This window comes from Danio rerio, chromosome 5, assembly GCF_049306965.1.
Source record: "Danio rerio strain Tuebingen ecotype United States chromosome 5, GRCz12tu, whole genome shotgun sequence".
NCBI lineage: Eukaryota > Metazoa > Chordata > Actinopteri > Cypriniformes > Danionidae > Danio > Danio rerio.
In genome coordinates, this window is record NC_133180.1 from 5210865 (window position 1) to 5224660 (window position 13796).

Here is a 13796-nt window from a genome sequence, read left to right on the forward strand (position 1 = left end):
GTGAAAAAACATTATTTTACCGTAGAATCTGACCGTTTTTTAACAGCAATTTTTTACAGTGCAGTTGAATCAAAAATAAGAATAATATAATAGTTTTTAAATAAAATGAATCTATAATTTGTTGCCCACATATTTAAATAAATGATATATAGTACATATACATTTATAGCCTACAAAGATTTAACTTATTTTTCAAAGCATTGAAAAAAAAAAAATACTAATGAAACTAGTGGAAATTAACGCTTTTTAGTATACTTGTTCAAGTTCACTTAAACAGTACTATATATAATATAGTATTAATATATATTTATTTTTTCATTTATTTTTTAAGGGTATTTTTAATGTATAACTTTTACAAATGTATAGAGCATATTATTGGTATGGCATATAACACACAATGGCTCTACTATCCAGTTCTATTAATCTGAGTCTATGATAATACACACACTTGTTAATGATGTAAAGTCTCTCTCCTTCTCTCCCTGTATTTTCTATTCTCTTCTCATGATGAAGAGGCAAACAGCATAGATCAACTTGATTATAAACCTAAAAGTATCCGAAATCACACACACTATACCACTTCTCCTCTCTGGTCTCTCTCTCTTCTTCAGGGTCTTTCTCTCTCTCTCTCTCTCCTTTTTCCTCACTCCAGTTCGCGCTGCGCTGCACTGCACTGCAGTTAGCCTCCTCCGCCTGGTTAATGCTAGCTTACTCATCTAATGTAAGGTCCACCCAGTTGGCCCAATGCCGGTGTCCACTGGTGGATGAAGGTTCACTGCATGTTCGGTCTTTCCAGTGCACAATGTTGATTTATATTAAACTTAACTCATATCTGACTCCAATTTTAGTATGAGGTGGTTTAGAATATTAATATATTTATCCTCGTTTTATCTGACTCCAATTATAAAACATTAAGAAGATTATATCAATATGTAATTTAGATAAATGTTTGAACCGTTTGTCTTCACTAGTAACTATTACATCCGTTCATTCGGGTGCTCATGTCGCTCAGAGAAATCGCCTCGGCCGAAGGCGTCCCTCACGGTCACACTCCGGTCAGTCTTGAATATTAAACAGAGGTAAATTGACTAATACTTTAGATGGCCGCTACCAGCGCGCTCGTTCTAAAATACTTTAGTTAGTCCCGCTTAGATGTACACCTTTGAGTTAAGACAATCATCATTTCTAATTAGAGGTTAGGGCATTAATATAAATGTACCCGACTACTGGACTCTATAGTAACTTTGGTTTTCACCAAGCCCATGGTTTCCCATATGAACTTAATTTAGAATAATATTACCTTCAAACAAAGGTCGGGTACCCAATCTAGGTTAGTCGTGCAACACCTTGTTGACCTAGACGGAAGTTATCGCCCTTTCCACCTAAGTACACATGAATCAATATCAAGAGTCAGCCGGATCGCTAAAACACAATTAGTGTGCCAATGCTCCATCTCAATTGGATTTTAGTCCGTCTACTGACCTGACGCAAGACGTGCGGAAACAAGGATACAGCGTAATCTACTTGAATTAATAATTACAGAGTGAGCAAAATATGGTCAAACATTACAATTTATTAGTCAGGTAAATGTATTATGCCAATTCAATCAGTCAATTCATAAATGATCAATACAAAACATCAAATTATCAAAGATAAATCCAAGATGAAAAAGATGCATTCCTGACTTTGAAATATACATAACATGGGGCAGACCCCATGTTATGGGCTGATCTGGTTAGGCAGAATCGCCTTGAGCTTTTCTTAGCCCTTACCTTAAATAATCCAAGAATTCCCTCAAGGAAGGGGGTGTGAATGTATAACAAAAGGCATTCACACTTAGTGTCACACCCCTCACAGTGGTTCAAAAGATGCCTGAAGTTATATATTTATTGTTCTGATTATGTCTATTTCTGAGAGAATGAGACCATTGTACCAATCACACTGAGACATTTCAAATGATATCAAACATGATAGTTAAAGTCAGTTTGGTTAATTCTAGAACATTCAAACATTGAAATGACCATATGAGTGAGTTGGGGGGATGAAGCAGACTCAGATGCAAATGCAGCAGGAACTGGTTTTTCCCGCATTCCCCTTGCTGAGTTGTGAAGTTACCAGTCTCTGTTTTCAGCTCATGTTTTGAATTGTCAAAGACATCAGAATATTTGCAATATTTCAATTCTTACAGTGACCATAACGTATTCTCCTCATCATGGGTCTGTTTAAAAAAAGGTGTGTATGGAACATGTCTCAATAAAAATGCCTCCTCTCCTCTTTCTCTCGCGTTTCTCTCCTGTTAAATGTTCTTCACACGGAGCCATGAGGTCGGAGAATATGGGTGAAGTAGAGCTAGTTGCGGCAAATGATGATGACGAACAGAGTTCGGAAGATTGTAAATAACATTGTAGATATAAATCAATTCTATTAAGATGTCGCTAACATTTAACAGCAGGTGGAAAATAACTGTTTATAGAATTTAATCACTGTTTAGATGCTGTTACACATATAAAATAGGCTAAACATTATTAAATAGCCTACCCACATGAGGCACTTGTGACTTTATATTACATTTACATTATTTTTTACAAAATGTTTCCTTCCTATTAAAAATAAATGTATTTACAATCTGATATGGGGAGAGAAAAAGTAGCACGAGTTCAGCAGATGGTGGATTCGAACCGAGTTGATGATCAATCGAGTCAAAAGATGATGCTGTGCACTTTATGAGGTACGCCACTCACACTGTAATGTTGATTTGCTCTTGTTGATTTTGTCTCTTTGAATCAGGCATCGATGGGCTAAACCATAATAGCTTATTCCAACTAGGTGCGCTATTTGCAGTTAGCCTAAAAAGACACTCCGAAATTGGCTTTTTTTGCCCCCTCGCAGGGGCCCCAAGTGCGCACGGGCCCCTGGGCCTGCGCCCATAAGGCCCATTGGTTAATCCGGCCCTGTATCTGCCTCATCATTATATTGGTACTTGGAGAGACAAGTTTTTTGAGGTGGTACTTGATGAAAAAAAGTAAACCACTGGTTTACTCCATTTATTCCTTTAAGTTGCATTATGGAAGCTTGATCTTTCTTCTAATAACAATTAACCTTAAAAAGAAAAAAAAGTGACATTTTTAATATTTTGCAGTGCTATATTGTCTTTGTTGGTGTTGTATATTACATACAAAAACCATGTAACAAACTACAAGTACATTTTCTGTTATTTTACAAACTTATTTCTCTATATATTATTTCATATACATTATTAATACTAAAATGTCAATAACAATACTGACAATAAAGCAACTGACCAAGTATTTATTTATTTTTTATTAAACCTAAAATTTTACAAAAAAATATGTTTGTAAACTACAGAAACTACCGTACGTTCATTTAAAACAATATGTTAAATGTGACGCTTAAACATGCACGTGGTGTCTGTAGGTTTATTAAACCATTGTGCAGTAAACTTCACCATAAATGTAGACATAACAACTGAATCAATAACGTTGAACCACTAAGTACAAACTCAATACTATCAGCAGAATCTTTAAAATAAAACTAAATTAACATGTCAACACATTTAAAGTTGTTTGTTAGCAAGGCAGCTGCTTATTCTTGCATATTTTGTGCTATTATATTAAATGTACAAAAACACGACTGTTTTAAATGTAAAAAAGCTCTACATTCAATAGTATTATATACATTAAAATTGTGATACTTTATGTTTGTGTTTGTTGAGATTTTGTGTCTTCTTGAAATCTGCATAGTAGTATTTATAATAAGCTTGGCAGTTTGGCCATAGCCTATAAAAAACGAAATTATTTTTCTTTAATTAAAGATAGTTTCCTCACATTAATCATGTTCTGGGTTTCTTTGAACATGTGTAAAAGTAACACAGACAAATAACCAAAACAACAGCATAAAAACGCTTTAGTAAAATTAAACAGGCTATTGTTTTCTGCTCCAATATGTAGTCTGCAATTTTAAAAAAGTAGGCCCATGCAATTTAATAGCTTTGTATCATTAGCATAAAAATAAAATAGGTATAAAAGGAAATAAAATTAAAATATGAAATAGATTAAATAATAAAATGTCAACTAGTCAAATAGACATATTGGATTTTTTAATAATTGAAGCTGATGTTGTAGGATTAAAGTTATAGACACAAAATCTTGTTTGCCCCATCTGGATATTGGAGCTCTTCTTAATATTGTGCTATTCTTTAATTTAAGGTAATTTCATTTCACTTCATTTCATTTTCGTTTCACTTCATTTAACATCACAGCTGCAGCTACAAATGTAAAGGTAGCGATTATATTTGTTAAGAAACAAAATATATATATATAAAAAAAGCTTTCTTTTTACTCCACAACATCACACAAGAACCTTGATTTCAGATACGTTTTCTTTGCTGTGCTCTGTTTCATTTTAATGATTGGGCATACAGAACTATTGTGTTGATTAATTTTAATATTCATGGAAGTTCATGAGGTGATTTGCATTGACTGCTTAAAAGTAAGCATGCAAAAAAAGACTTTTCCATGTACACAGATTCTCATGTATGAAGCTAATAATGCGTGTAAATGTGTATACGCAATTTTCTATGTTTTATCTCAACTTTTGTTTGTATATTTCAGCAATCTAGAGTTTTTATTTTAGGCCCTGTTCTTTATATTTCCAAAATTAGGGTAGATACTTTAGTTGTACTTGGAATAGTTTCACTAAGTTGACAACTTTATATAGCCCGTCAGCACTATTTTCCAACTACTAAAGTGTATTAAGTACATTTACTGCAATTTATCAGACTTATACTAATATCTAGGTTGTCAAAAATAAATGTAGCTTAAGTACATATAAATTGTATTCAAGTATATTTTTTTCAGTAAGCAGCTATCTGATTGGTTGTGCGTTTATAACACATCTATCAGCCAAAAAACACAGGATGCCAGGGAAAAGTAAAAAGCATGAAACAAAGAGATGGTAATTGAGAAGAGTTTATTCATTTAGTTTTTAATGCTGATTTTGCATGATCATCATGAATCCAACAATTGGTATTAGACCAAACCCAGTAGAATAGAATAGACAAAAAAGTACTGTCCCACACAACAAGTCTTGCAAAGGCAAAGCAATATCCATTGAAAGAACACAATCATACAGTATAACAATGAAATATTTGTTTAAAATGACAGATCAATGAACGGTTATATAAAGCATTTATGATCAATGATTATTATAAACAATTATACTATAAAACGATTTAATCGATTATAAATGAATATATGCATGATAAAACTCCTTACGAATCATTACATTTGTCAATATTGACTTTGATATTAAGGAATGAAAAAGATTTTAACAGCCTTTCTGATTTTCATTTCTGTTATAAGACAGAGTATGATTGTATGTGGTTCAGAAGTGTTCAAAAGGGTACCAGAGGCTCACTGATGGGTAGGGGGTATTTGACTTCTGGCACAGTAAATCCTTGCCCGGTTTCAAGTATCTTTGCATGAACACACTGGTAATTTCCAGTGTCCACCTGACAGGAAGAGAAATACACACATTTAACACTGACAAACACTAAACAAGTTCACTTTTGAAAACTTTTCCTGAGAAATATTTCTGGTGATTAGAATATAAGTAAATCAAGTAGGATCAATGACAATATAAGCATTTTACTATTTTATTCATGAATCTGACTGCATATGAAATCACATATTTCCCGAACATGTAGCATGTGGAAAACATTAAGTGAGCCAAGCATACATTAAATTTGAAATCTTAGTATTGGTGAAATAGTAGCCGTGAAGTACCCAGATGATATCATGATAGATTTGATGCAATAAACCAGCAGACAAAACCCACACAAATCAAATCAGCAAAGGGGTTAGAGTTGGATGATGTTGAAAGCATAAAAAGGGTTTCAACTGGTTTGGGCTTGGGACCCACATTTTTAAATGGTCATCAACATGCGACCCAAATTTTTTAGGAACTATAATATAATTTAAGGAATTATAATTCATTTGCATTTATTTGTTAACATACCCAAGTAGTGACAGATACATCATAAGAAATTCACCAAGACTTAGAAATAAACACTATTTTATTATTGTCTTTTAACAAAATGTATCAAATTATAAAAATATTACAAAGTAAAAACGACAAATGTTTGGTTTCTAAAAGTGCTTTTGTGAGAGCACATTACTACATATGACACTTAGGTTTTAAGCCTTTTTTGTCGTCAATATATGTAAATCCATACTTTACATATTCAGGATCGTACTTGCGCTTCGACATATTTGTTGCTATAATTAAATGAAATGTCACATGTCAAACGGTACAGTTGTCGCTCATGCATTTTAAAATAAAAGTCTTATATAAGCCAAATAAGTTAAAAATTAAACATTTGTTGTTTTTTTGACCACACACTCCGCGACCCACTGAAAATGTTCCCTCCAGTTGAGAAACACTGGCTTAGAACAATATGTAAGTACAAACTCCATAAATACACACACACACACACACACACACACACACACACACACACACACACACACACACACACGCGCACACCTTCACCACAAATGTGTTTGTTGCAGGGTTTTGATCCGTTTTGGTAATATAATTCTGAGGATGGTAGGTTGTAAAAGAGACTCCAGCTCCCAGCTCTATTTGTTGCTTCACCTGAATAAAGGGAGGATTAAATTAATTAGCCTCTGAACTCTGGAGTTACTTCTACTACTAAACAAAAAATAAACAACTACTACTTAAATTAAAATGTATTAAAATAAAAGGAATTTCACTGTAACTGAAAAGCAAAACAGAGTGATCTCTTGAAAATTACCAACAATTATTTCCCCACTTCGTTCAAAGCACCAAAGCCAATGTATTTAAAAAATATGACATTCACAACAAGAGTGATTTTGTCTTATTGCACCTTACCTTATTGCACATGTCTTTGACCTCTGAAGAGACAGGCATCACCTTGGTCCACTCGCTTGACATCACTGCAGTGGTGCTGATTAAAGTCTGCATGAAATATAAATGTGTTATCACACAGTCTGACTCTCAGATTGATTCTGATCCACTATTTATGTTGCCAATATCACGTGACTGGGAGTGTCACTGGAATACCATGATCACACCAAAGGGGCCAAAATATGTTACAGTGAGAAATTCAGTGGAATTTAAATTGCGTCGCTGATTTTTTGACACTTCACTTCTCACTAAGCTTTTAATTAAATAAAAATGGTTGCTCCCTCATCATTCTATAAATCTGACACCTGCAACCAGATAACAGATAAAATATCATTATGTCCTTGTGATCTCCCAGACGAAGGTTAGTTTTAAAGTAACCAGCAGTTTAATGTTTAACTGTTTGCTTTTGACACATATCGTTTTATACTATTTTGGTTACTTAGGGACATACTTGACATCAGGAACACTAACTTTGTGTCTCATTAATTGTGATACTATCCATTCCCTGCATCAGTAAGCACCATAAATTCCTGTATTGTAATAAGTATTTTGCAATAAAGTCTGTATGTAAATAATGCCCTTTCATTATTAAATAACTGATTCACTAATATCAGCACATTGATAAACCAATTGTGATTTATTTTTATACAAGATATTGATATTATTTCAAATAAGAAAACTATAAGGGGGAAGTTATGTTTTTAAATAAGCCTCCATGTAGTAAGCACTTGTTGGTGAAAGTTCGTTTGATGAAAACTAAAATGGGACATTCCAGATAGATGAAGTATTTATGCAATATTGTCTTATCCAACTTACTTTAAAATTGTTTATAAATCAAATCAATTAAATTTAGACCGCCTTTATATGAATTTAGCATTACTGATTTTTTACAGTACAACCCTAGAAGTACAACCCTAGAAGTGCAGGTCAGAGCCCTGAGAGACTGTGTGTGTATACAATATCTCAAATAGTATATTAATATTTAGTTGAATGGAGCAGTATTATTTCATGACTTGGGCTTGTTTTAGGCTAGTTTTGACAACTAATTACTTACTTTTTAATGTGTTTTAACGTTTTCTTTTTGCAGTGTATATAATTTAAAATATAGATTTTCATAAAAGCTTGTCTCCCAAAATCAGTCTGTGTGTTTGCATCGGTTTGCAGGCAAGCAACTTCAAACGAGACCGTGCAGCTGGCAGCTGGTGTTTGAGGGTGTACTCTCACTATACTGTCTCAACCGTGCCCTGTTTCCCGGATCGTTTGAGAAGCGTAAGCGCTCTGAATAGGGCTCAGGCATGGTTCAGTTGGTCGGCCCTGGCCTAGTTGAAAGAAGTGTGCCAGAGCACGGTTCACTTGGGCTTTGGCGCTGTACGCTTTTAGTGTGAGTGCAAAGTGTGCTTGAGCCCGAAACTAAAGACGAGACGTGACTTTTAAGGGACTGTTTCATATGTATTTATTAATCATTTTTACTGTTCAATAAACACAAACTGTCGTAGATTATTAAAGATGTAAACCCCTCACTGCACGACAGCTGCACCTTCAGCAAACCGCCTAATTCCTGCAGCATGAGAACTTTATGATTGTTTATGAACGTCAAAAGTGGCTGATCTGTTTGGCGAAATATTTGACTGCGTGTCACCGCATATTAAACGACTAAAACAAAATGACTAAAGAAATCTCCACTGTGCTGAGCAAGAGCATTTTTTAAACTGAACAGCGCATCATTGATGACTTAAGCGTGCCCAGGCTCGAATGCAAAGTGAGTGCAGGCCGTCAGGGGAGACGGGAGGGGGGACAAGCCTGCTTCGGCCCGGTTCAAGGCAACTGTACATAGTGTCTGTTCGCCCCGAAAGACCGTTGGTGTGAGGAGAGTCTGAGGGGATCAGTGCAAGGTAAGAGTTCAACTGAAATTCATATATTTTTTCCAAAATTACCCGTAAAATCGACATTAAGTACACAAAATGTGCATCACACATTCTCCATGGCATGTTTCAAAGTTTGTCAACTGTCATTACAAAGCAAAATTTTTTATTAAATCTGAATGTCGTTATCTTTTTCCAGCTTGCTAACTTAGGTCATCTTGTATATAAGTTATGCCTCGTAAAAGGTAAGAAGTTTAACTTTGACGTTAAATGTAATGTTATTTGCTAAAAACACCTGCAAACATATTGTAACAGACTGAAGAAGGCCAGGAACACAGTACAATGCAAGGCCCCACCCACTGTGCATCATGTTTAGGGCACCTGCACAACCTTTCTCCCTCTGTGAAGTGTCGCCCTTTTGCTTTAAAGTCATAATTCCACTTTTGTCGGGCCCCCACTTTCAGCAACTGTTGACTTGCAAAACTATGAGCTATTTCCAAAAAGGCCTGAAGCCTACTTGCATTCTCAGGGCCCGGTAGAACCGTGCATCAGGAAGCCTTTCATTAGCCAATTCCCCGGGACGTTCTGATTTTTCTACCCAACATTAAAAGGGCGGCAGTGCATGAAGTTGAGTCTTGCACAACTGATTGGCATGCCATTAAAATAAATGGCAAGTGCTTGTCCCAATCCCACTGTTTAGTTTTAGTCACAATGGCTAGTTGTTCTGCCAGTGTCCTATTAAATCTTTCGACAAGGTCATTACATTGTGGGTGTAGAGGGATAGTCCTTATCTTGTAGATCCCCAGTTTTTCACACATAACTGCAACTAAATGTGTCTCAAAGTCCCGGCCTTGGTCACTGTGGACGGACTCAGGGACCCCAAAACGGCTTAACATCTCATCCACTAATGCATCTACCACTGTCTTACCTTTTTGGTCAGGTAGTGTGTACGCCTTTGGCCATTTCGTAAAATAATCCATAGACATCAACACAAACCTGTTACCACTTTCTGAGTGTGGGAATGGGCCCGTTACATCTATCCCCACAATCTCCATTGGTCCTCCTATGGGGAACTGTTGAAGAGGAGCAATGGACCCACCAGGGGGACCCTTACAGGCAGTGCAAGCATCACACCACCAACAAAAATCCTCTACATCTCTCCTCACCCGCTCCCGGTAAAAACATTGCCTCATGCGATTTAGAGTTTTGGAACACCAAAGTATCCAGACCCCACTGTACCATGAAATGCCCCAATAACCACTTTACACAACACTTTTGGTACCACCACCTGCCACCTCTCCTCACTAGTGGTGGGATCTTTCCATCCTTTCTTCAACACACCATCCCACAGAAGCAAGCCCTTAAATATGGACCATAAAGTTTTTTTTTGGACAGTGACAGACTGGCCACTTCCTCCCATGGAGGTCGTTGTTGTGGTTGGAGCCACTGAATTACGGGCTGCAGGTCTACATCTTCATCTTGCAGCTGCTTCTAGTCCTCCATATCCACAAGCTCCATTGCCGCACACACCAGTAAATCATCACACTTACAATCCACAGAATTCTCTCCCTCTGGCTTCCTTCTTGTCGCAGTAGCGACACCCAGCTATCGCACATGCCTGGCGATACAGAACATCTACGTTTGCAACCCTGCACAGTGAACTACCTTCATGTTGTACGCCTGAAGTTCTTCAATACAGCATGCCAGTTGGCCCTCTGGCTTTTTTGAATGACATAAGCAACTGGAGAGCACAATGGTCAGTGCGCACTGTAAAATGTAACCCGCACAGGTAATACTTAAAATGACGCACAGCAAAAAGCATTGCAAAAAGTTCCTGTCTGGTAATGCAGTACCTGCATTCAGTCTTACCACCAGCCCCCACCTGAGAGAGAACTGCTTGAAAAGAGCAGTTTGAAAAGTTTGAAAAGAGCTACTGTGAACCAGCAGGTCAACTAGGTACACCAGACACAGACCTTGGAACACCTTGTCGATAATAACCTTGCAAATGTTGCAGGCACGTACAAAAACTAAAACAGAGCACTCAAAACTGCCACAACCCTCGACTTGTACAAAAAGCAGTTTTAGGTACCTGCCAATAGCCAGAACAAAGGTCCAACAGAGTGAACCATGAGGACCCCACCACCAGGTCAAGTGACTCGTCAACATGAGGAATGGGATAGAGAATCCTTTCTGGTCGCTTCATTAAGGCATCTGTAGTCAACGCAGTATTCCAATGACCCCCATGCACTGCTTCAATACATTAATACATTAGAGATAGACATTCCTGCATAAAGCTTGGAAGGTGAACTTTCCAACTCGCTAGGTAATTGATAGAATTCTCCTGGCAGAGCGCACATCACACCGGCTCTTCCCTTCCGACATTATTAAAAACAATGATGAAAGCTGCCCCCACACTTACAAAGACAGCATGCTGGTTAGAAAGTACATGCCCACAAACAAACACAGCACGCTAGAAATGCAGTTTTTCATAATTAAAATTATGACCCATTTAACCTTACTGGATCATCATCAAGTAATTGGGTAAATATATATCATCTAAATAAATAAATAAATAAATACAGTTGAAGTTGCCCCCCTTTGAATTTTTTTCTTTTTTAATTATGTCCTAAATGATGTTTAACAGAGCAAAGGAATTTTCACAGTATGTCTGACAATATTTTTTCTTCAGGAGAACGTCTTATTTGTTTTATTTCAGCTAGAATGAAAGCAGTTTTTAATTTTTTAAAACCTATTTCATGGACAAAATTATTAGCCCCTTTAAGTTAATTTTTTTCCCGAACAGTCTACAGAACAAACCATCGATATACAATAACTTGCCTAACTACCCTAACCTGCCTAGTGAACCTAATTAACCTATTTAAACCTTTAAATGTCACTTTAAGCTCTATAGAAGTGTCTTAAAAATATCTAGTCAAATATTATTTACTGTCATCATGGCAAAGATAAAATAAATCAATTATTAGAGATGAGTTATTAAAACTATTATGTTTAGAAATGTGTTGAAAAAAAATCTTCTCTCCATTAAACAGAAATTGGGGAAAAAGATAAACAGGGGGGCGAATAATTCTGACTTTAACTGTAGACTTGTTGTGGAGCTGTAAGGGCCTAGACGAATTGGTCTCTTGCAAGCTCCCCTTGAAAAGAGGAAGTCTTATCTGTCTCTGAGCTAACTTGCCTAAACATCGAATGTCCAATCTGCATCATTCTCATGTCACTAAAACCCATCTCATCCTCACTTTCATCTGCAGGAAGAGCCAGTTCTGTCCTTTTCTTCTTTCCCTTACCATAGAACAGGGCAATCCTCACTTATACAATGTTTCCTGTATTTAAATAAAAAGTATTGCCATTAAAATGAGATTTTATCCATAATGCAAATGTCATGAACATATGACTAATCCACATTATATTACTAGCAATCATGCTGTTATTGTTACAGCTTAAAAGATCATAGCTAACTAAGCTAGTTAACATATTGCAATATTGCAAATTCCACTATTGCAATTCAATTTCAATTCATATTTATATGTCTATTGCACTTTTACAATGTAGATTGTGTCAAAGCAGCTTCACATAGAAGTTCTAATAGATTAATATGTAATTGAATTGAAATTGTGAAATTTGAAAAAAAATTGAAAAAGTTCAGTTTAGTTCAGTGTGGTAAAATTTTCACCAATAAAAGTCCAAACACTGAAGAGCAAGTCTATCGATGTACAGCTCCACAAATCCCAAACCAATGGTGAGGAACAAAACTTCACCAATCGACGAAAGTGAAGGAAAAAAACACCAGCCTTAGTTGGACACGACTTCCTGTGAAGAGCTGCAGTCTAAGCGCCGGAGGCTAGAAAAGGAGTTGCTGCTCTATTTACAAGGCTGGAGACACGAGACTTACCGCTGTAGACAAAGTCCGGGGAAGTGACTGCGATCTGCTGAGAAGAGCCATAGCCTGTTGCCGACCACCACAAAGGGGAGGAGCAGAGAGCGTAAGGGACTGGGGGTTCACAACCGGGTTCCTAGACTCCAGAGTCGGTGGCGAGACAGAATTGGAGGACTTAATTGTGTAGGCTAAATTATCCATAGTGTATGTGTGAATGAGTGTGTATGGGTGTTTTTCAGTGATTTTCTGGCTGGAAGGGCATCTGCTGCGTAAAACATATGCTGGATAAGTTGGTGGTTCATTCCACTGTGGCAATCCTAGACTAATAAAGGGACTAAGCCGAAAACAAAATTAATTAATTAATTTTTAAGCAATTTTTAAATATCTGTGCTATATTATAATTCAGAAATTTGATTCATAATTCCCTTATTAAAGTTTAATCTCTGTATGGTTTGTACAGACTTTGTGTAATTTTTTAAACTGATTTTGTTGATGTCACAATTTATGTATTTTTGATCATTGATCATGTAATAAAATAATCGGTAAGACCATTTTGATGGTCCTTATTGCACATTTTGTTGACTAAAAGTTGCATTGCAACTACATGCCAATTTCTTCTCATCTGAGTATTAGTAGACTGTCTGCTTAATACCTGCTAATACTGCTTCTTCAACATTTGACTAACTATTAAAAACTTTGCAAGTACATGTCAACTTACACTACCCCCAACCTAACAGTCTACTTATAATCTAATAAGGATTAGTTTGCATGTAGATGCAATGCAACTTAAATTAAACAAAATGTGTTAAAGGGAACATCAAAAAAGTGATACCAAATAATCATTTTCTTTTTTTCAGTTTTAATTGTATTTGCTAGAGGTCAGCACATATACACATATCTGCAACATGACCCCAAACCTGTCATATTGCATTGTCAAAATGAAATAATGTGGATAAGGTGCCTGAAGAAATGGACAAATGTGTGAAACAAAATGAAGTGATTTAATAAAAAAATCATATCAATCATCAATAATAATAATAATAATAATAATAATAATAATAATAATAATA

At 36.0% G+C, this 13796-nt stretch overlaps 1 protein-coding gene across 1 annotated transcript; it reads right to left on the minus strand.

Moving 5' to 3' along the window:
* Nucleotides 1–4970: 4970 nt before the first annotated feature.
* LOC137495510 (uncharacterized) lies at nucleotides 4971–13573 on the minus strand. The gene is made up of 4 exons (XM_068221352.2): nucleotides 12742–13573; nucleotides 6934–7020; nucleotides 6565–6675; nucleotides 4971–5530 (listed from the first exon to the last, which is right to left on the minus strand). Exons 1-4 carry the CDS (start codon nucleotides 12925–12927, stop codon nucleotides 5414–5416), a joined length of 501 nt encoding a protein of 166 aa, XP_068077453.2. The 5' UTR covers nucleotides 12928–13573; the 3' UTR covers nucleotides 4971–5413.
* Nucleotides 13574–13796: the final 223 nt, after the last annotated feature.

What these genes read in the sequence shown, in the direction of transcription:
- LOC137495510 (XM_068221352.2), bottom strand. Translation starts at nt 12,927, where the DNA reads ATGGATAATTTAGCCTACACAATTAAGTCCTCCAATTCTGTCTCGCCA. An exon ending in CCCGGACTTTGTCTACAGCG is followed by an intron (nt 7,021 to 12,741) that starts GTAAGTCTCGTG and finishes TATTTCATGCAG; the next exon opens with ACTTTAATCAGCACCACTGC. An exon ending in TCAAAGACATGTGCAATAAG is followed by an intron (nt 6,676 to 6,933) that starts GTAAGGTGCAAT and finishes CCCTTTATTCAG; the next exon opens with GTGAAGCAACAAATAGAGCT.